Source organism: Kryptolebias marmoratus, linkage group LG9 (assembly GCF_001649575.2).
Source record: "Kryptolebias marmoratus isolate JLee-2015 linkage group LG9, ASM164957v2, whole genome shotgun sequence".
In the NCBI taxonomy this organism is placed as follows: domain Eukaryota; kingdom Metazoa; phylum Chordata; class Actinopteri; order Cyprinodontiformes; family Rivulidae; genus Kryptolebias; species Kryptolebias marmoratus.
The window spans coordinates 10990517-11014310 of record NC_051438.1 but is presented as its reverse complement, the minus strand read 5'-3'; the positions used below and the strand labels follow the sequence as shown (position 1 = coordinate 11014310).

At 40.8% G+C, this 23794-nt stretch overlaps 2 protein-coding genes and 1 long non-coding RNA gene across 3 annotated transcripts; 1 reads left to right on the top strand and 2 right to left on the bottom strand.

The window, feature by feature from the left end:
* Positions 1 to 2138: 2138 nt before the first annotated feature.
* On the bottom strand, positions 2139 to 19252 carry lonrf1 (LON peptidase N-terminal domain and ring finger 1). Its single transcript, XM_017419747.3, has 12 exons — positions 18434 to 19252; positions 16592 to 16710; positions 13150 to 13272; positions 11482 to 11649; positions 11246 to 11363; positions 9826 to 9901; positions 9502 to 9616; positions 7788 to 7909; positions 7534 to 7692; positions 4988 to 5150; positions 4700 to 4849; positions 2139 to 4143 (listed from the first exon to the last, which is right to left on the bottom strand). The coding sequence occupies exons 1-12, from the start codon at positions 18729 to 18731 to the stop codon at positions 3994 to 3996; spliced, it is 1761 nt and encodes a 586-aa protein (XP_017275236.1). The 5' UTR covers positions 18732 to 19252; the 3' UTR covers positions 2139 to 3993.
* Positions 15112 to 15579, top strand: LOC112450627. Its single transcript, XR_003039297.2, has 2 exons — positions 15112 to 15279; positions 15458 to 15579. It is a non-coding gene; the product is annotated as an uncharacterized LOC112450627 (long non-coding RNA).
* Positions 19253 to 20485: 1233 nt separating the features above from the next.
* On the bottom strand, positions 20486 to 23052 carry med7 (mediator complex subunit 7). The gene is made up of 2 exons (XM_017419748.3): positions 22914 to 23052; positions 20486 to 22158 (listed from the first exon to the last, which is right to left on the bottom strand). The coding sequence occupies exon 2, from the start codon at positions 22147 to 22149 to the stop codon at positions 21385 to 21387; it is 765 nt and encodes a 254-aa protein (XP_017275237.1). The 5' UTR covers positions 22150 to 22158; positions 22914 to 23052; the 3' UTR covers positions 20486 to 21384.
* Positions 23053 to 23794: the final 742 nt, after the last annotated feature.

The window sequence follows — 23794 nt, the reverse complement described above, 5'->3', positions numbered from 1 at the left end:
ATCTGACGACACCTTAAAACAATTTGAATTTCAAAAATCTCAGAACGGTTCACGCAAACACTGTTATATCAATCTTTTCACTGCTGTCAGTTCCACATTACGCTGTTATTTACACAGACTTCTGTGGCCATTAGCAAGTGCAATCAGCAGCAGCAGCAGTAGCCAACTGTAGCACTTCCAGTGGGAATGCTATAATATTTCTGCCGGAGTGAGGATGTAATGTGAAATCTGTTAGTAGGGTCAAACCAAATCTATATCTTCCCAAACTGGGGTTGAACTTCTGCCATCAGTTTTTTCTTCAAATACAGCCTTTAGGTTTCCTATTTGATACCTAAAAGGCCCGTTCCTTATTAAACTTTGAAGAGCTGATCTTTGTTTTAAGTTTCAGTGTAAATCAGTTTCTAAATGATAATGGTTGCAGGTAACACTTTCAGGCCATGATTCGAAGGAGAATATGTTGCTTTCCCTCAGGCTCTAATATTTCTAATTGACCCATTAAGAGAACAGATTGCACGTCCCTGTCAGGACGAGGGGTAAAGGAGGCAAACCCAGAGCGCAGACTCATGAAATAAAGAAACTAATTTATTTAAATAAAGGACAAACAAAAACAAAGAGCTGACGGGGCAGCAAACAAAACCTAAACTAGACCAGGAACTAAGCAGGAACAAGACGACCAGGACACAAGGGGCGTCGAGAAGCGCCAACAATCAGAAAGACAGCACATCGGCGAGGCAAGAATACAACAACGAACCAGCAAGTGAGTGGAGAAAGTGACCGGGTTTTAAAGACAGGATAGCGATGGGAAGTGGGCACAGGTGAGTGATTACAACTGTAGGCAGGTGGAGATGGGCGTGGCAGGAAAACCAGAGACCGACTGAGGAGGAGTGAATGTAGCAGGAAACACAGACACGAGGAACAAGAACTGAACTAAGACAAGAATAAACACAGGAACAAAACAAGTAAAACACAGAAAACACAATATGAACCCAAACCCTGACAGTCACATGCTGTGTGACCCACACCGATAAGAAGCAACGCCTTTTGATTTACTAGGACACATAATGACAGCGCGAGGAAATATAAGAATGATTAGCATAGCACACGTCAGCAAGAACAGGAGATTTTTTTCTGGGAAACTGGCAACATACAGATAGGAATCTTAACTCTGTTATCTATGTTCTGATAAGAATGTGTGAAAGAAAGTGTCTACAAGGCAAAGTGCTGAGTCTGACACGGATATTTGACTTTCCACACAGCATGGATAGAAATGTGCTACATCTGTGGAGGAAATCCAACCTGTCACCACCCTCCAGGGATATTTTCTCTTTTAATTTCCCAAACTTGTCAATCCAGTCACTTTAATGCCTTGGTCCCAAACTCCAACTCATTACAGGAAAATAAAAAACAATAAGAGGAGATTTCTTTTTTTTATTATTTAAATATTTATTGTGAAGCAAATTACACAATGGTGCAAAAATGGCATTCTGTACAAATCAAGAGAAAATGGACGTGAGGCTGATGGTTGAGATCATCGAAAAATTAGCATTTTATCAAAGAAGAACGGCCTGTTTAGGCAATAAAACGAAACGACTTGCAAAAGCGGAGCAAAAACCAGTGAGGGACTGAGAAAGTAAGCTCGTCGCTGTGAATAAAGACTTGTGAGGTGTTTTCCACCAGTGCTTTATATACTCTAAAACTCAAAGGTTTCCTAAAAACGTCCATCCCTTTTTAGTTTGATATAGCTTTAATCAGGTAAAATATCACCAACAAAGATTTTAATCAAGTCGCTGCGTCAGCGCCCATCAGGCTGTTCTATCGGTTCATCACGCAGGATAAAAAGTTTAATCATGCTATTCAAAGTACCCCTCTAAACTAGAACTACATCATCACACATGCATGGCTCTTTTATTCAATCATGGGAATTGCATCTACAAGAAAGTTAGCTGGACTTTGCGGAACTGTTTTAGGTGATATGTCTGCCATGGAGAAAATTTTTTTAAAAGATTTTGAAAGTTCACACATTTCAAGGCCTATTGTTCATGAGTTCATGACGTAAACAGGTTTTCAAACCGTAACAAGCCGACTACTCCTACAAGGCGTTTAACAACAAAAAAAAACCCTCTATGGCACATTTATCAAAATGATCATTTAAAAAAAAGAACCACTCTGCTGAGTCCATCGTTGTTAGTGAATTAACCTCGCGTATTTTTGCAGCTTCAACATTCATTGGAATGTAGCAGAATATCCATAAGAACCACGCAGTTCTTCGCTGAGGTCTCGTGGACGCTCTAAGACTCGCAGGTGTCCCGATGGCACTCGAAGGCACCGTGACTGCTGGTAGCCGGGCCGGACAGACACACAGACAAAGTAAGGGCCAGAGGTAGGTCTCTTGTCCTGCATGGATGTCCCGTAGTGGCGGTGGCGGCGGCGGTCTTCATTCAAGTCGGACCACAAGAAGAGAGTTAAATCCAAAACATTTTACAACTATCCCTGCATAAAACACCATAACACAGTTTCCGGCACCTCGAAGTCAAACATCATCTGTTCGTTAGCGGTTATCAGTGCTGACGATACATCATAGCTAATGAAAAGAAAACAACAACACCTGAAACACGTAGAAACAACGCTGTACTCTCAAGTTACTATCCACATACAAAAATCACAGGCTCAAACTGTAAAACACCTGCTAAAGCAATTTTTTTTCAGATCTCTTGAAGTAGGAGGTTCTGCGGTAAGGGTATAAATAAAATCTTAGAATGATATCTTATCTGTAGATAGCACAGAAGCAGAGTTGAATTCTGACCGGATTAATGAGCAAATGGCGAGTCCGTGAGAGACAAAGACCAAAGTGGATTGTTCCTGTCTCAACTCTAGTCTCAAGGATGTCATAGCACCCCATTCAAAGACTATTTTATCAGGAATCTTTACCTCAAAGTCAATTTTGCATTACATGGTTGGCAACCTGGGCCACTTCCAGCAGCAACAATAAAATATGTCAGCTGTAAAAACTGACTAATGTGAAACTGATGGCAGGGTACATATTTCTAAAACAGCGTTTGAACCACTATGAAAGTTTTGAGAATGAAGCCATTTTAAGGTGCTCCACTTTGGTCTTGGTCCTGCTCTGACTAGCCGTTAGCTCTTTATTCTGGTCAGAATTAGACTTTTTTTTTTTCCCAATCTGACATCGTTGACAACCATTCCACAGAACCCCACTTCAATATATGAGCTACTATTTTAACACGTCCCTTTCACCAACCCCATCTTCTTATAGTCTAAAAAACGTTAGTTTACCACTGTATGATCTGCAACAGCATCTTTTATTTCTTAAAAACTGATCCTCCAGCTGCTGCTTTGTGACATTATCATATAATATCACACTCTTTAATACTAAATAGGGTTTTTTTATAGTAGTGTCTGTAGCAAAAGACAATCCGAATATCCAAAACAATTACCTGCAACACATGGGCCCAAACACTGGTGTGTACCGTTCTAAGATTTTCACACAGTAAGTAGGCTATTTGCATTTACTTTCCCTCCAAGTGTAACAAAATTATTGTATTAAGAGGAACAAGCAAAACGCTATTAGTGTCCTTTCTGTCTGTAATGATTCAGGCGAAAAGAAAACGTCACACCTAGTTCCCATTTTCAGCAAAATTGTGAGAAAAAACAACCTGAATTAGTTTGTTTACAAATATTTTCTTTCGATGATCCGAAGTAAGAAGCATCTTTGGTCAACCCTGCAGCTCTTATGTGGTACAACCAAAACAATCTGTATTTGTATGCAAACAAAGAGCAAAACACCCCCAAAGACTGCAGTGTGTTCTGGAGTGAAAGGCTTCTGCTATTGGCTAAGTGTCACTTTAAAAAAACTTCTTTCGTGATTTAAAGAAGTTGTCAAACCGAATCTCAAACTCGCAGTTTATTGTGCGCTTTGTGTGTGCGAGATATTTGATGGCTAATCGTGGCCGCAATACCACCGTGCTCTGGGTCCTAGCTCTGGGAGAAGTACTCGAGGACGAGGCGGAGGTGTCCCAGGCGGTCTTTGAGGGAGGACAGGGACAGGAACGTGGTCTGGTAGGCAGGGTCGAGCTGAAGGACGGACAGCAGCCACCAGCACCACGCCGGACCGTTGGCCGAGGCCTGGAGAGAGTTCATCGTGGTAAAACACAGGCATGCAAACCTGGTCATCATTGCAAACACCTTTATCCAAACAGATGGTAAAGTAGACAAGTCAGTGTTGTCAATCCTGGGAACATTCTTCTGCATATTTCTGCTCCTTTATTTCCCATCGTCCTCTGCTTTCTCTGTGCACTGGCACCAAAATCAAACATTTCATGGCAGATAAATTCTGCCTTTATACAAGGTACCTGATGTCCATTTTAAAAAAAGCTATATAAATATCTGTCTCTGTGAAGAATTCCCAGTCAAATTAAAGTTTAAAGTGCTCTAACAAAAAAGGCTGGATCATGAATAGAATATCACTACAAATTGTAAAATAAACAAAAGCCGAATCTTGCAAATGGGCTATAAGAACCCTACATCTATTTGGTCCCATGAGAAATAAATAAATTATTTTCTGATTCTTTCTGCCAATAGCTGACGCTCAAAAGACGTGGGAGTGGTTCCTAGCCGTAAAAGAGGAAACGGTGTGCTACGGTGGTTCGGCCTCCAGTCGCAGTTATGTTAGAGTACAAACCTGAATGTCTTCCTCCTTCTCCGGCATGCTGCCATGCTGCCTGTCGATTTGCTCGCGGATGCGGCCGCCCAGGCGCTGGTACCAGTCCTGAGCCTGCTGGTACACGCTGTCATGGAGCCGCTGTAAGAGCTCCAGCTCGCTGCCGTCCACCTGAGACAGACGGGACAAGATTGGAAATGAAGACGGAGGGCCGACGCCCAGTGAAAGTGCCCGGTATTAACATTTTATCTTTTATCCAAGGTCATCTTTTAAGTGTTGAAGAATGTGCGGCTTCCGAAAGCCCCCGACCTTGAGGTCTTCCAGGTACTCGATGTCAGCAGTGTGGTAGCCGTCCCTCTGGCCTCTCTTGAGGACTCTGAATCGGCTGCCACCCACTGTTTCCACATAAGAGCGTCCATCTGGCAACAACTCCAGCTCCAGGATCTCCAACATGCAGCCGTAGTCGGCAAATCTGAGGAACGCGACGTGACACACACTTAAAAGTTTTTACACCTGAGAAAATAGCTCGTACTGCTCAGCCCACTCAGCTCAGGAAGCTCGTTTTAAAAACAATTCGACACAAGAATCAGATACAATTAGTCTAAAATGCTCTCCCTTTTAAATCAGATTTCATTTCATTTCAGCCTAGATGTCTATTGTCAGTTCAGATCTCATTTTGGCATCTTTTTTAACCCCCAAAGTGCTCACTGCACCCTCAGCTTCTCAATTTGTGACTTGCTGACAGAAAAGAATGACACTGCACCTGTAGGTGTGAGGCAAAGATAATAAGTTCCACTTAGTTAACAATCCTGGCATCACTAAGCGGAGCGGTGATCAGCCATTGTTGTAAGGTTAATTTTTGTGATTGGGGAAGGAGCTGACCCTCGCTTTCACCTGATGCAGCTCCTCCTGAACTGGAGTAAAACCCTGTATTTTAACAATCCACTGCTTCTGGTGCTCTCCTTCAGCCCTCAGTGCCGTCTTATTAAAACTTTCATGTTAGTTATTTTATTTGAATCACCCTATTTTATCTTGTGTGGCACTGATTGTAATTGTGAACAGCTTTTGGGTTTTTTTTGCCACATTTAACACTGAGTCACACCAAAAAAACGTCTCAATCAAAACAAAAAACGTAGATAATTGTTTAACACCTATGAAAATAAAAAGACGTGGCAGATGTCACCTATTTATGTCAGCAGCAGCTGAAATAAATAAAACAAACTGGCTTTAATCAGAACGATTGCTAATCAAAGACCAGCCCACGCACCGTCTGCTTCGCTCGGTTCTGGCTTTTGAGCACGCATTATTTCTTGCTTTAAAGACGCTGTTTTACATCAGCGTTCTGGCCAAAAAAAAAAAAATCGTTGCGGAGAAAGATGATCAAAGTGTTGCTTTCCGTGGAGCTCTGGTTAGTTTTTCTGTTTCAATTACACATCCACGATGAGAGAAACTGTACCGCAACAAAATGCAACAAGTGAGAAAATATTTGTAGAAATGAACAATCTCAAAGCAGACTGGTGCTGCTGTGATTTTTATTTATTTTTTTTGCTAAAGCCTCGGGGTCACAAAAAGACTGATTTAAGATTTGCCCACCGCTCGGTCTGCTATTGCCGCGCCGCTGACAATCCCACCAGGCTCCACTGAGCCTGCTGCGAGCTTCACAGAGAAGAAAATGCCAAACGTGCTGCCTCCACACCCAGAAAGTCCGGTCAAAATAACTGCGTGCATGGGGCTTTAATAAAAAACACACACCAGTTACAGTTTTTAAAAAGACCGGACACCGAAAGTGCACGCACAGTTTAGATTTCAGGGTATTTGCTTCCAAAACGGAGGACCAAATTCCAGCTGTGTTTTTTGGAAAAGAAGGGGATATTTTTCAGGTGGCATTTTTAGCCGTGAACCAACCGGAAGTTCTCAGTGCAAAAGAGAGCAACAACAAGAACCAATCCGTTAGAGAGACAGAAGGAAGAACTGATCAATCTGATGCTAAAAAGCCTGAAACTTCCCCAGTGAGGACAACACTGGCAGGACGATCTTTGGTTTCATAACAACCCGGTGAGGAAGGCCTGTGATAGATTTAGGCAGATGGAAGCCCAGATGGAAGCGCAGGATTCTGATGGCGCCATTAGGCTGGACTGGTCATTAGCTGGGAGCTACTAATCACTCTCGTTTTGCTTTTTTAATCCCAAAACATCTCCGAGTGGAGGAGCAGTGGCATGGAGTTGTCTCTACTTCCTCCTGCAGCCAACACTAGCATCCTTCTCTTTCCAACAGGAACTCTGTTTCTCTGCCTCTTTAGGCCTTTTAAGGTGTTTTTACTGCCTGGGGACTCCGAAACGAAACTCTGCACCTTGCTTGTATTTAGGCAGCTTTGGGCAGTTTTTCTTTTGTTTTCTCAAATTGAGCCATTAAACTATTTTCCTACGGCACATTCAGATCAATCATAAAAGCTGTCCTGGTGAGGATCAACCAGTGGATGAAGTCTGGTTGAACAGTGGTTACACCACTTCCGTCTGGGATCAAGGTCAGCTTTTCTTTCCCTCTTGACCTCAGATGACAACAGAAACCACGTCTTAAACAAAGCAGATCAGCCTTGTTTCTGTGCTCCTAAATTCAGCCAGTTGACTTCTGTTGGCAACAGAGCTGGCAAATCCAATTTGAGCTTTGATGAAGATTTCAATACCACTTTTGTTCATTTGCTCTAACATACCGTATCTGGAACCCTAATAGTAACACTGTGCTATTCATACACAGCTAAAGTCAGAGAACTGGCATCGCCGCGAAGAAAAAAATAAAATCGTCCGGACCCCGCTGTTAACAAGACAGGTTGAAACACCCAGAGTGTGCAGTGGTACCCTTTGCCGTGCTCATAGCTGCACATGCCAAACTTCTTGGTGCCGGTCTCCATGCAGCGGCGCATCATCAGCCGATACCGAGGCTCAAAGATGTGCAGTGGGCACGGCACTCCGGGAAAGGCCACAGTGCAGACAAATATAGGGATATCCTTGGTGAGACTACGAGAGAAAAGCAAAGAAAAACATCCGAAAAATTGTGCACGGTTAAAATTCTCTTCTGGCATAAACGGCAAACTGAATAAAGTGTTGCATACTTGGACAGCTCGGCCATCTCTGCATCATGGATCTGTTTCCTCTCAGCCAACTGGGAGGGGAAAAGTTGGGTCATGATGTCCTGAATCAGAACTGTGGGGTTGTACTTCCTGTTTCTTAAGTACTGAAAACAGGGGAGAAAAGACAGCACCATAAGTAAGCAGAAAATGTGCCAGTAAAATCTTTCAAAACAGGTACACTGCATATTTATTTTTAAAATTTCCCACAACCACACCGTGCTTTAAAAGGTATAAACAGGGATGATTGGATTTGTTATTTTATGCAAATGTATTCTCTTCTCAGTACACATTTAGAATAAATCCACACCCATACAGTACTTGTGTTACTGTAGACATGTTCATGGAAAAATAGAAAAGTGAAATATTTTCCTGTAGCTTAATTTTACCTTGGTTTATCTAAAAATGCATATGAGAAGTAAGGAATAAATATAAGATGCTATATAATATAAGATGCTATACTTCAGATTTTCTTTTTGTTTGTTTTCAGGAAAGAAGTAGAACAGTTTTTAAAGATTAAGAACCATAAGGCCAGGTCAGATTTCTTTGTAACCACATTTTTATCTTATTTTTACCCTTGACCTGGTTTGCCTCTTGTCTCATTTTCTGATTATTAATCCTTGTTGTTACTCACTGTCATTATAATCACACTTTTATTTTCATTGTACGTACGTCTACTGTTTAGTATCAACTTGTGCAGTAAATTATTATTAATAACAAAATGAAACACAAAGTCCAGTCTTTTTCGCAGCATTCATTTGAGATGCTTTGTTGCCACCAAGTGGGCTGGAGTGAGGAAGAAGAGAAGACGTGTGAGGGTTGAATAGCTGCCAGATGTAATTACAGTCATTTATTTGTCTGTAAAGTGCAGGGCTGTTACTTTTGACAGTATTTTTTTGGGTACGTCATGAAAAATCTAAAAAATAAATAACAGTTGTATTGTTATATTTACAAGTACACGGTTTAAAGGTTTAAACATCACTTGTTTGAGAAAATGCTGACAACTGAAGGCTTCTTTGACTGGTGGTTCCTGAGAACATTGAGTACAAATGCCCTGGATACTGTTCAGTAATTGGGTAAATTGTTTTTATTTTGTTTTAAAAAGACATCTGTTAAAAGTGGATGGTAACAACAGTTAAATGACCCCACTTCAAACCATCCTAACTAATGCTTTAAGAAGAGGAAACAATATTTTATCTTCTGGTGTTGAGGCATTTAGTTATCGTATCTTAAAATGAACAGCAGAGTAGATGCTAAGGGCCTACAGCTGTTTGGTATCTCAGTTGCCGACCGTGTGGCACCAAGACTTATTGACTGTGCAGCCTATAAAAGATATCTAATCAAGTGCAATCATAAAACTCCCACTGAAAAGGTGCTGCCAAAGATACAACAAGCACAGAGGAGAAATTTATCAGCAAGGGATTACACTCAAAATGATTTCCCCGGTGAGAAATAACTCATCTTTTTTCTTTGTATAATTGAGAGGAGACAAACAAGTTAGTCGGAATATAATTGCCACCTAATAGGCTACAGTGTGAAGCTGCAGAGCAATGAGGCAAACTCAGGGGACGCAGCTGAATCAAAGCTGTTCCATTTCCATAAAATCGATCAAAAGTGGAGATATTTGTGAAATGGACACGTTTCGGCATGTTGACTTTTCTATTCCAAACACAGATTCGTGCTATTTGGATGTGGTCACCTCCTGCAGCGGCTGTTTGCAGAGTGGACAGCGGACGTTGTGGTCGAGGCTCCTCTCGACGCAGCTCTTGCAGAAGGTGTGACCACACGGAGTCGTGACTGGCTCAAAAAACAGCCTGCGGAGAGCAGAGAAGAGCGTGCGCCGCGGTGAACAACACATCATCATCGTACCACTCGTACTCCGGCTGCCGAGGCCGGTGTGTGTTTGTGCGCTAAACTTTAACCGGAGAAAGCGGAGCGCAAATAGAATCGGCCAGAAATAGAACACCGGAGGAGACGCGCGGCGATGCATAATGGATTAGAGCGAGCCGCCGAGGACACTGACCGAATGCAGAGAGGGCACTCGAAGTCTGACACGGTGAGCACGTCCAGTGTTTTCTCTCTGTGCGCTTTACTTTCACCTGCAAGTGAAAGAAAGTTGAGAACAATCAGTTTAACAAGATTGTGTTTAAAGGGATACTTCAGTGGGGGAAAAGAATTTACCTATCCAATTCCAAAAAAGCTGGAACAGTGTGTAAAGCTTAAATTAAACCAGAATGCAATGGTTTGCAAATATCAGGCGGGAATCCATTCATCCAAATATCCATTGGGAATATTTTATTTCCAATGAAACACAGTAAACAATAAATGTTAAAAGTTAGAAATTGTAGTTGGGACATGGGCAACAAAAGGCTGTCAAATTAAACAATACAAAAAACCCCAAAAAGCTGGAGAAGAGCTTTGCAATAAATTAGATTAAACGGCAAAGGGAACTTAGAATAAAAATAAATTATTTCAGAACAACTCCGACCTCAAACACAAGAACTTATGCAAAATGCTATTTTGGAAGCCTTCATATCACAGTCACTTCAGCTAGGACATCATGGTGGGACACAATCTTGCAGCGCAATGCATTCTGGGAACTTGGGTGCTACGTTCAAATTGGAATTAAGAGCAGTCCACTCTTTCACTCACTAATTAGATAGTGGTCCAAATAGTGAACGAGTGGAGAATTTGAACACAGGAAGTTCTGTGCTGTGCTCAAAAACAGAAGAAGACGACATACGGAGTAAATATGGAGAGAAAATACAAAAAGGAGAGTAGTATTTAATCTGACAAGTTATCACAAGAAGATTGGGTCTGAAAACCTGTGAGCATAAAGTTTTAAACGGTTTGGATCTTTACAAAATTCTGGACAAAAATACAGCCAAGAATCAGCTACATGCACCTCAACAGACAGACGAGCTGTTGGTAACTACCAGCTACATATATTTTATATTATATACATATATTTACATAGATTTAATACACAAAAAGCAGCAACAGCAAGCTGTAAAACCTCCAGTGCTGTTTGGGACACCTCCTGCAGAAAAATACTAATATTTCTGCTGGAATAATCATGCAACAAAAAACTGATGATGCTGTTAGAGTAAATAAATTAGTGTTCTCATAAACCCCAAGGATATGTTTTGAGAATGTAGTTGTTTTAATATGGCAGCAATCTACTTCTTGGCTCCACTTAACCTAGTAGTTAGCTCGCCAATCTGGGCAGAGTAAAACTTCATCTCTCCACAGTGAACAATAATCGTTCATAATCTTTACACAGAACCCCATTTTAAAAATATCTGAACTATCCCTTTAAAAATATGTGTCATTTCAAACCATGGTGGAGTGTTAAAGGACAGTGGTTTGCAGCAACATTAGCAAAAAGAACTCAATGAGGAAAACTAAATTAAATGATAATAATGGCAGGTGTTTCGGCCTACCTCTGCTATGTCCGTCCTCCTTCCTCATCATCATCTCCTCATCCTCCTCAGCAGCAGGGAGGAAGGAAACTGCTTGGCAGAGGCTGAGGCAGCATTCTGTACCTGAGTCATGCTTCATCTTAGAGCCAAAGGAAAACATGATTTTATCAGCTACGATATATTTTAGACTCCAACCATCTCCAAACCCACGACTAAACGGCAAAACGAGCAATTCCTAACATGGCGGGCGGCTTTACCTTGTGCGCCTCTCTCCTCTCTCCATGGGGAGCTTTACTTTCTCCGTGCGTCGGCATCTGGCACCCGCTGAGGGTGGTGATGGGACAGGGCTCTTTTAAGTAATCGGACACCAACTGCAAAATGCAGGGCACTTCTTCCGGCACCGCTACGCCCTCGACCTCCAGGATCTGCCGTGTGAGTTGAAGTCACAAAAACATGTCAGTCCCTGAAACGCATCGCGTTGTACCGAGTGCCTAACAAGTCACACCAAGACTACGTCTGAGATGGTGCGGAGACGTGAAACACAATTACAAAACAACCAAAAGCATAATAAACTGTGACCACCCAGTGAATTTTTTAATCAAAGCAGATTACTGTGAAAGGCCAGTTGGACTTCTAAACACGTGCTGATTGCAAACGCAGACGTTTTTGACGAATTTGAAATTTTCGTTTTCAAATCCTTTCAAAGATCCCACTGAAAAATAAAACAATTAAATAAAAAAAAACACCCCCATAATTACATGTAAACTGTTCATTGAAACTGAACAAAATAAGGCTAAGTGTGGTGAGAAAGTGGAGGTTTAGTTGATGTCTGGAACAAGATTTACTGTAAATGTTGGGTAGATGTCAACTCTCAGACGAGATTTTACAATAATTTAAAAAATGGAACAGAAATGAGGGGATTGAAGATTTTTTTTTTGAGCTGCAAAAGCTCCTAACATCCTACTGAGCTAACCAGTGACACAAACTATGAAACACATTAACAGAACAAGACCTTCTATAAACTGTGTGACTCATGCTGGTTCAGTTTAAATCCGTTCATTCATTCATTCATTCATTCATTCATTCATTCTTTGATGACTGCACGCTGTTAGTGATAAACTGAGTTTTCAAAATGTTCTGAAATGTTTGCAGAGGTTATAAATTTCCCTACATGAGTCACGGTGCCTTGTTCATGTGTTTTTTGGAATTTAAACATCTATAACATTTTATTTTTATTTTTTTTCCAAAAAAAAGACTTTTCTCAGGTGAGTTTCTGTAATTTTTGTTAGGGTTTGTTTGTATGTACGCAATTTCCTAACAAACTTTGGCCCTAATTTCACTCTGTGATTGCACTAATATTTCATCCAGTTTGATTTTAAGTTTTTTATTTTTTTAAAAATGCATATTTTCTCACCATTTTGTGTCTCCAACCAGTTCCCAACAGTCACAGCCCAGTGAGATACAACTTTGAGGTTTGATACTTCTACAGCACATTAACTGAACCTACTTTCAACAGTTTTATCTGTTAGTAAAAACATGTAAATATATCATAAGTTGAAACATTAAGCCAACTCTCAGCTAAATGAATTGACTGTTTTCGTTAATGATGTCATAATTGCAGTATGGTCGACACTGAAACGTGAAAAAAATGTGTACAAAACATTTCATGTGTTGAAATTGGTCCTTTCTGGGAAAGTTTGGCATCATTTAAGAATTTGACTTGAGTGTCTTAACTATTTTCATCTGTTTGTGTGGCAGATAAATGAAGTTCTAAGGGCTACACGGAGTCTGAATTTAACAGGACACATTTGAAGCTAGATACATCCCCAGATACAACAAAGTCTTTACCCATATATCTCACAGTATCTCTAACTTTGATTATGTCACTGATTTTCATAGAGGAGGGTTCAGTGCGGCGCACAGACCTTCTTGATTTGGCTCTTCGCAGGAACAAAGTCAGCTTGAAGTTTGAGGCAGCGGTGGAAGTGGACGAGGGCTTCTTTGTGCTGACCCATTTCCAGCAGCGCGTTCCCTTTACGAAAGAAGCCCTGCACAAACACAACGATCAGTAATCGGCATACCACAAAGAACAACACTCTCTTCCTGTGTTACACAACTGCGACAAAGTTCAAATGAACGGTGATGCTGTTTAACCCTTGCTCACATTCTGAACTGTGCATCACTGGCAGCTGTAAAATGTAATGTGACATAACACAACTCTGGAAATAAACCTGGAGGGGGGGCATAACTGACTGTACACAAAGCACTTTTCTCCATTAACGGTTCCACCCACTGACACACAGAATTAATGAGCAACATGTGACATTAAGTAGCCGTTTGCATAACAACGTGAATGACATAACATTAATAAAAGCAGAGAAAAATTGTTCTAAATGGGTTCGGCTTTAGTGCGCCGGGACAGAATCTGAAGAGAGACGATGGCCTGTACCTTTCAGTGGTTACGTGAGTGCAATTACATTCGTGTTATAAAACCAGCCAATGGGGTTTACATTCAGGAAATACTTGTGCAGTGGAGAGCTATGTTGTTCCTGACGGCAGAACAACGGATGTCACTGTCATGACATTAAAACTACACAAGCAACTGTCAATTAAATAACTAAAATTAGTGATTGTTTTTGTTTTTGTTGTGCCATTTTTAAGCTTTAGATTTGTAACTTTTGCATCTACAAAAACTTCTTTCTGTTCGGATGTATGAGTTTTCTTTGGCTGAAAACTAAAACCTGTTCAGAGATATTGCGGTTTCCAGCTTTGCAAGGACATCTTTGAGATAAATATCACAAGATAAAAACTGCACAATATTAGGAGAGCATGCAGTTGTGATATTATTGTTGAATTTTGTGATTCTGATGTTAGTTGTAATAAATCCATATGTCTATGGCCAATACCGATTGTGATCTTTAAAAATCAGGGCAGCCAATGGACAATATACAACAAAATTAAAAAATACATGATTAACTTAAATAAATGTATATTTAACAACCATTGTACACTTAAAAAGAGCCTCAAAAAACTACCCTCCCTTGCATAAACCTTTCCTTTAAAGAGTATTCTCACTTCAAAGAAAACTGTATTACTGGCTACATTAGGCTGGTTGTAGCAGCTGCAACTGCATCTTCATTTTCCTACTTGATAATCGGTTAAGCACGAACAGGCATGGCCGATTGCTGTTTTGTTTTGTCGCTATCAAAGCACTGAGACAGCTCTTGTTAAGGTCTTCAGTGGTATCCGACTGAAGACTGACAGCAGCAAAGTCTCAGTCTTAGTTCTGATTGATCTCAGTGCCGCTTTCGACACGGTTGATCACAACTTATTGCCGGACCGACCTGGAAAACTGGGTTGTTGAGAACCTGGGAGACAGGAGCTTCTTTGTGTCGCTGAGTCATCACAAATCTGAGCTGAACAAAGTAACGTGTGGAGCTCCCCGAGGCGCCATCCTGGGGTCTCTTCTGTTTAACACCTTCATGCTCCCTCTAGCTTGAATCTTAGAGAACAACAGGACGAAGTACCATAACTACGTGGATGACACACAGGTCTACATCACTCTGTCACCTGTGGACCACAGTCCAGTATAAGCACTGAGTGAGTGGACTGAACAAAGCAACCACTGGATGTGCCTGAACCACCTTCAGCTCAACAAAGATAAAGTAAGTAGGTACTTGAAGTAGTAGTTTTTGGAGCTAAAGAGGAAAGACTAAAAATTAGGGTGCAGCTGCAGTCTATAATGCTAGAAAGCTCTGTCATCACAATACAACACTCTAAGAACTGGGGAAAAGGGTCTGTCTGATGGCAGGTTTAATATGTAGTCTGGCTTTATTAGAATTCTTTTTAATTGTCAAGTTAAAACAGCAAATGGTGCATTTGTGGGTGCATTTGCTATCTCCACCCAATTGGCACATGCATCAGAGAGAATCAAGCGCACCCATCTCTTTCACTCAGGCCTTCAGAAGCCTATAAGGTAACTTGGCACACCTGTGCTCTTAATGATCTCTTCAGACAAAGAGCCTCAGCTTCAAGCTTCCACAGAGACACCACTGGTAGGAACTGGACTTTATATCATTTAATCTGCATTCTATTAATGAAATTGGTTTATGTATTTGGAATGTAGTTTGTTTGTTTATTCACTGATAACTTAAAAGTAAATTAACATTTCGTGGAAAACGAGTTAATTAGTTCATTGAGATCTGAAATTGACTTTGTTTCATCTGTTTGTAGGTTTTCAACCTGCTCTGTGACTTCTTTAACTATCGTGACTACTCCATGTAAAGTCATGGTGGTTTATCAGTTGGAAGAATCCAAAGGAAAAAAGAAAAGATAAATAAAAGATGTCGCTGAGATGAGTGGTTCCTGCATTTCTTTGATGGGAGCAAGCCTTTTTTCAAGTTTGGGCAGAAGCCGAGGTGGTTTAAAGAGAGCAAAAAACTTGACAGTAATTTTGATTTTATCAACACTGATATTTTGGTGCTGGCCCTTATTGTAGAAAGATCCTGCTCTGAACATCGCCCTGAACCAGCTTCTTCAGCTCCTAAATGGCTCTAGAAGAACTCAATAAGTTCTTTGGCAGCCACGATTCCCATCTTTATAGTGTATATGTTGCGGATGACTCACAGCTACTACCAAAACAAATTCTAGATCAATATCTGTAAAACTAACCGAGTTATAGCCATGTTTATGTTTGCTAAAATCTCTAAGCAGTGGTGGCCATCTTGATTCAAGTTGACTCCATAAGTTAATCAGCTGTAGGGGTACATCCATTGATTACTTTCTGAAAGTTTCATTGAAATCCACCCTGTGCTCTGAGATATTTTGCTAACAAACACACATGCTTAACTGCAACAAGTAAGGCCAAAGTTTCAAATCTCATGCGATCGGTTAGTGCTCAAAATACGTGTTGGGGATTCCTGTCAGCTACTACCATGCCAAATTTTAGCTCAATGTCTGTCAAAATGACTGACTTATAGCCATAAATGTGTTTGCTAAGTTTGATTAGCTGGCAGCCATCTTGAATTGGGATAAATGTACATCTAAGCATTTGTTTTTATTAATGAGTTTCATTAAAATCCATCCAGAGGTTCATGAGATATTTCATAACCAGACAGTATGACAAACAATTACATGATCACCTGCCTTTCATGGTGCCGGACAATTTTTAATAAATGAGAGCCTTTTCTTTAGTTTCCTCCTTAGACTGTAAGAGCCACGTGGTTTCATCCAGCTGTTCTACACAGATGAACGACAACTATGTACCGAGGTAGTCTGATATAACTGCGTTCAAGCCGTTATGCAACAACTGCGACCGACACCTAAAAGCGAGGCACAGTGGGTCTAAAAAACCTGCTCTGTTCTCACTTCTGTCCAGGTGGGGTGAAGGCAGCAGAGGTAGTCGAGGTCCGTCAGGGCGTCGGAGAAGCGCAGCAGGCCCAGGTTAGCCTCGGCTCTGCAAACCTTCAGACTCTGATTGTCCGGGACTGAGGACGCATGGCGCAGAGAGACAAGACAACAGGGAAGAGACGAGAAAAAAAATAAAATCTCTTGTTTCATCATGTAATGAGACCAGGTTAAACACACATTCTGACCTTTGTAAACATGTAAAAGCACGACAGACATGGCGCTTGCATACAGTCACTTTCACTACCACTATATTTCGAACAGCTAAATAGGAAGTCCACTACGCTTGTCACATAAATGTGCATGAGGCTGACAGAGTGCCTGTTACCTAAAGCTGTTACACAAGTCATGTTTATACAGAACAGGCCGTCACAAACACTGACTCACCTCTTGGAAACGGCCTCGTTATAACAAAAAGAGAAAGGAAAATTACAGAAAATAACCCAGTCCAACCTTGAAACCTTCAAACATGAAAAGAAAAAAAAAAAAAACCTTTGTGAGAAAATAGTGGTAGGAATTGAATGTTACATAAGAACCTACAATAGTGGAGTGAAGAACTGGACTGGCAGGGATGGCAAGCATGATAATTTGAAGGCAGGTTAATTCACCAGAACACAAACACGCCTACACATCTGGGGCAGAAGTTGTCCACTTTTAATTTTTCACAACAAGTTACAAGCAGAAAATCAGATCAATTTTGGTTTAAAAAAATAAATAAATAAAAAAATTTGGTTAAATGTGGAGGATGAGCTACTGCACACACACACAAAAAAATAAATAAAATAAAATAAAAAAATGTCTAGGCAAGAACATTCAAGGTTTGTTTGTTTTTTCAAAATTTTGCAGAAAATATGCTGCAGTATCCTCTGGAAACCCATGGCTTTCACATCTATTATTTTATTTTATTTTTTATTCTTATTTATTTTTTTGGACTGCAGAAAGCTCAAAACAAAAACAAAACAAATTTGTCTCAGCTTGAGCCAAACGCATGTTTTATCCCAAGTCATCAGCTGTCAATGCTTTATTTATTTATATATTTAAAAAAAAAAAATTGTCTAACTGTGTGACTGACTGGAACAGATGGAGAAAATGTTAAACCAGATTGCTGTCACTCTTCTGCTCCACAAAACTTTCAAACGGATCTTCTGTTTTTTCTTTTACTTTAAAAAGGTACTCAATGCATGAACACCGGTCAAAAAAAAGCTATAAAGTAAGAAACAAATGGCAAAAGTGTTAATAAATTTAAAAATCCGAAAGCAAAATTTGTGAACGGCTGCCAACCACCACGTTTGTTTACTTACCAAAACGGCCAAAGTGACCGAATAAAGTTCAACAACAGAATGCCCTCGAAAGAGCTCTTTAGCATGGAGTAACCTAATAAATCTGATGTATCTGCACACATAATTTGCTAAATAAAGCACACTTTTGTTTACAGTGAGTGCGTACCCACATTCTCCCAACTGCACGTCAGCATATCTGGGAAACCCCTGGAGGAAGCTCTTTCAAACTGCACCACTTCTTACAGCTCACAATAACCTTTTTAAATGTTTGATTTCATTGATTGCAGTGGGTACCTTTTAATGAGTAAATGACGCACACAAAGGAGCGCAAAACACCCGATTTGGGTGTGACGTCAGTGGAGACTAAAAATCTAAATCTGGCATATCTGAGTTTGTGACGCCAAAATGCATGGCAGTCAGCATCACGTCGTGAGCGCGGAAGGTAAAATAAATAAAAATAAATAACTAAACTTGCACGCTGCTGTCTTTCTCCTGCAGGTGAGAGGGCAGAGCGGTGTCTTACCCAGGCGCAGTCCCTCGTTGGCCATGCGCAGAGCCTCCGCGAACTCGCCGGCTTTGAGCTTCTCCTGGATTTGGCACCTGACGCGGGTCTCCTCCGGGTAGCACTTCTCGGCGACGCCGATGAGCAGCACGTTGTTCTTCGTGCCCCTCACCTCCTTCTGCCTCAGCCTCTCCTTGCAGAGGGGGCATTTGGAGGGCAGGTAGCCCCCCGCGCACCTCCGGCAGAACGTGTGGCCGCACGAGACGGTCACCGGCTCGCACACCAGGAAGAGGCAGTGCGGACACTCCAGGAGCTCCATCGGTAAAGACAGCGGAGCTCGCCTTTGTCCGTGAAAGCAGTTATTCCAAGAGACAGGTGGTTTGGTTTTGCTTCTTCTTTTTTTTTTCTTTTAGTATTGCACGGCCCTTTTAAAAAACATCTTGGCTGCTTTCTTTTCTGTCCGGCTGGGCTAATTCCGAGCCCCCCTTATCTGTTAAATTCACTTTTAAAGCAGCAGCCATTCATTTGTGTCGTCTTTTTTACGCTTCTGTTTGACTCGAGCAGCATCTTCCCCCCCTTTAGACCCCCCAGGTTAGACGGACCCGAATTTCAACACTTCCCTCGACGCTCCGAACAGAAGAATAAAATAAAATAAAATAGAGCAAAACAAAACAAAAAAACTGGACGAACAAAGCGGAAAATATGCTATTTTATTTAGCCGTTCTCGTTCGCTTTTAACCCCTGTAGCGACGTTCCCAAAGCCACAAAGCTAGGTTACTGTGTAACCCCCATTGCGTTACATAAATAAACGACACGTGACGCAGCAGCGTGCGATCTGATTGGTCCAGAGGGGAGCCTTCAGCCTTGTTGTGAAACATAAGGATCCCGGGTTTCATAACACTATTTTTGCGACTAAAGTCCTTCATCATAAGGTAAATATACAATTAACACCCGGGGGTATGATCATAAGCTCACGCTCGCGTGTGCACGGTAATATTTCACCTCCAGCGTGCGGAATCTGTAAGTTACCTTATGGCAAATGTTGGGAATCCCACCTGCACATGCTGACATGCAGGGGGCGTGGTGGCAGGATTATGACACAAATGCAGGTCATTCTTGGCTCTTACATACTGACCTAAAACATGAGGAAACTGGAAACACCTTCATCAAGGCGCAAAATATATCAACCACTCTTATTCCAAGGACTTCCAGGATTCCAGAGATGTAGGTTTTCACAGAACGAAGCCTGGTTTTGGATTAAAAATGAAGCACTCTTTAGGTAATATGTAGATTTGACCTTACTACCCTTGAGACATTAAAATAGTTTTGACCTGGAGAAAGTCTATACCACCTTGTGTTCACGTTTTAAATGAAAACCTAAAAAAAAAACAAGCAATTGAAACATTAAATTATATATATTTTTTAATAAAATACATGCATTTAAAGAAACTTTACAGGTAGTCTCCATGAAAAATTGCATTGCTGTCTTTCTAGTAACTGTGTTTGAATACTCGGCGAAAGAGCAACACGATGTTGGGTGTTAAAAGGGTTTGAGGGAGGGAGCAGTGTCTGTGTAAATACAGCCGGGACGTTCAGAAGGTTCCCAACCAGCGACGAAGCGAGCAGCAACCTCTGCAAACAAAACAGTGATCAGGGTTTACACAGCATTCCGGTTCAGGAGTTGATGGTATCTGTGACGCCACTGAACACCCAGTGCAGTTGATCAGTTTTTATTGGGAGTAGTGGGAGAAAAAACACAAAAACAAAAAACACTAAAAATCAGCATCTTAAGTGATAAGAAGAGTGGGCAATCCTGGTCCTCCAGGGCCACTATCCTGCATGGTTTTACTTCGTTCTTTACTCCAACACACCTGATTCAGTGGTTAAATCACCTTCATGTTCTGCAGAAGCCTGTTAATCAGCCACTGGTTCAAATCAGGTGTGTTGGAGCAGAGAAACAAGGAAAACATGCAGGATAGTGGCCCTCGAGGACCAGGATTGCCCACCCCTGGACAGAGTATTAGGGCTACTGAGAAGAAGAAAAAAAAAAACATTGGGGAAGTTTTTGGCAGGTTTTTCTAAGTTTTGAGATTAAAGAGTAAACATTATTGGCAAAAAAGTCACAATGTTAAAATAAAGACTTGTTTTAAGACTTAGCCAGAGGCAGTGAACCCAACTGTATTCCATTCATTAGTCATTACTTCTGACGGTTATGGTGGCGTTTTATTGGGTTAACTACAAAATAACAGGTAATACTTCAGCTGAAGCAGTCGCAGGTGTGGTTTATTACCCTCACATCAGCAGTACTCGCATAACTAGTTTTAATCCTTCACAATAAAAGTCCCAAACACACGCACTGAGCGTTAACCTCAAAAAGCTCTACATTTTTGAAATTTATGGAAATAGATTACATTATTCTTCTTCAGTAAAATAGATATTGGAGCAAAAATGTGTAAATGTTTAAAATCAACACTCAGAGCATGTATTTGAGACTCCTATTCTAAAGGATTAAAACAAGTCTCGTGAGTTCAGCTGCAGTAATAAACCACACCCCGAACTAAAATATCGGACGTTATTTTGTAGATAACCTTGTAAAAGTACATTTACAATCATCAGGTGCAATAACAAACAGCCCAACAACAAATAAAACAGAGTTGGCTTCACTTCCTCTGGAAGTATAGCCAACATTGTGACTTTTTCCATGTCAATAAAATAAAATTTTTCACCTAAACATTTCACTTTATTCTCAAAACTAAAACAAATTCTCATTTTTTTGCTTTTCCTGAGTAGCACTAATACGTGAGTGTAAACAGTATTTTAATTCCTTGGACATTTTTATAAGTTTGTGTGATTATTTCGACAAATAAGCTTTTACAGACACTATTCAATGCAAAAAAAAAAAAAAAAAAAAGTATTTTTTGCCAAGTGAGAAAGAAAAACAGACACAAAAAAAGCAAGTCCACAACTGAAATCTAGGCTATCTCATCAATTATACTACACATGGCAGCATCTTTGTCCCACATTTTGTCCCTCTTCGAACTTGGGACAGTTTTGTCCTGAACGCCTGCTGCCATGCAGCTGGCACCCGTTTCCTCCACGTCCATCGGTTCTGTTTTCAGGATGGGGGCCTGTCCAGAGGAGCAACCGAAACTAGCTCCCGCGGACGCGTTCTTTGTCACGCCACACACACCCTCTGCAGCTTCGGACTGGGGCAAGTCATCGGGCAGGGAAGTGAGACACTGCTGGATCATCTCCACCACCCTCTCCAGGTGTTTCTGGAACCTCTCTGCCGTCTCGAGACGCTGCCTCTTCTGCACCTCCATCATCACCCTCAGTGTCTCCCTGGCTTGGTGGGGCCTGTACTCGTTGATGAGGTGGTGCATGTGAACGAACAGAAGCTTTATGTCCTCCAGCTTCTCTTCACGCTTCAGGCTGCCAGGACTCTTGATCAGAATGTCCAGGAGGTCCAGGAAGTTGACGAGGATGGACATGTTGAGCTTCTTGAGCTCCCGCTTGTGGTCGAACTTCACGGGGTGGAGTCTCTCGATGCCCTGGCTCTCCAGAGGCCGGATGATGAGGTCGTCACACTGGAACTGGTTGCCGAACATCATGTAGCTGTCCCTGATGGGTGGAGGCGGCTTCGGGGCCAGACCTTTACGAATATTTTCATCTGTGTACTCTTTAATGTACTGCATAGGCGGAGGAGGCAGGGCGCTGACCTGCTGTGGTTCACCCATGATGCAGGCCTGTGAACGCAAATAAAGACGCGCTGATTAGAAACGCTGTCCACTTTTTTTTAAAGAACATTAAAAATATGCATCTCAGCTTTTTTGCTGTGACCATGACAGCAGCTTCAACTAAAGTAACAAAATTTATTTATTATTGTTGTGTTGAAAAAAAAAAAGATTTGATAAGCTTCTCAAATGCATTGTAAACTTTTATGTCCTGTTTATCCGGTCATAAATTCTTTTTATTATTGCTGCATTTATTATTTTTAAATCCCAGTAACACGTCAAGGGATGCGCATGTTATAAAGACAATAACAAACATAAACACAGGGGTGTAAATACATCAACCTCCTTTTCAACCCTGTACCTTTTTAAAAGCTTGGACAATCTTTTTAGCTGGATATTATCGTGCGGATACCTGGCTGCCTTAAATTTACCTCTCTCCTCAAATTATAGCAACAATTTATTTTTAAAATTTGTTTCTAAACCTTGACAGGAAGTAAGTTACTGGCTAACCATTATTATTCATACCCATACCAAGCTAACAATTAACATTCCTAAGACGTTTTAATCTGTGCAAAAACTTATTTTGTCACAGATTGTATTAGAAGACAAGCCTTCAATCAGAACTGGACATCTACAGCTCCGCCGCTGCATCTGGACAGAAAGCTAGCTAACAATAGCAGTTCAGTAAATAGTTACATTCGAACAGCTAAATGAAGCTAACTACTTATACAGGTGCGCGAAAAGTCTGAAAATATATTCCTACACACCTGGTAAAAGACTCTTCGGTTGCTGAACGAACACTTCAGGTGGTAAATTCTGCTAAGATAACATGGGATGATTAGCTCATCGTTAGCTTAGCTTCTTTGATTCACACAGAAGCGAACGGTTGTTTCTGTTTATTTTCTATTGGCTGATTTGTCCACGTGAACGTTTTTACTCGTGCGGATTGGACGGTGGCTCAATGAAGAGCTGTACGCTGATTGGTCAGAATTTATCAAACATACGTCATCGATAGAGACAAAAAAACTGCCGTGTTCTGCATAAGTTACATAATATTTAGCGTCTGAAGCATTTATATACAGTTTAACGACTGAAAATTACATTGAATCAATTCATTGATTTGACGTATATACACTTACATTTACTTCGAACTTAGACAAGATTTGTAGCTCTCTGGAATTTGATTAAAACTGACCCAAAACATTAATAAATAAATTAAGTTATTGAAATTGTTGTTTTAGTTATTTTCACAATTAAAAAATATATCAAAAAACTAACCAACAAAGATATCCACTACAATCTAGCTTGTGTGCAGCTTTGACAAAATTATTGTATATTTACAACTAGAATATTTATTTATTTTATTCATCAGATAAGCTTAGAAAATTTAGGAAATTTAGCTTAAAATATATAATTTTTGAGGATGGGGTAGGAATTTTATAAAGAGAGATTGGGCTCTGTTTGTGTATCCATCACAGTTTATTACACAAAGACAACTAGATGATATTAAATACATCATAAAATATTACTAAACGGGACAGTATTTTAAAAACAGTCAAATTCTTTCTTTTGTTGTCTATTTTTTTTTCTTTTTTGGGGGGGGGGGGGGGAGAGCTTTGATTTGGAGCTTCCTGTTTGGAGCTGAGAC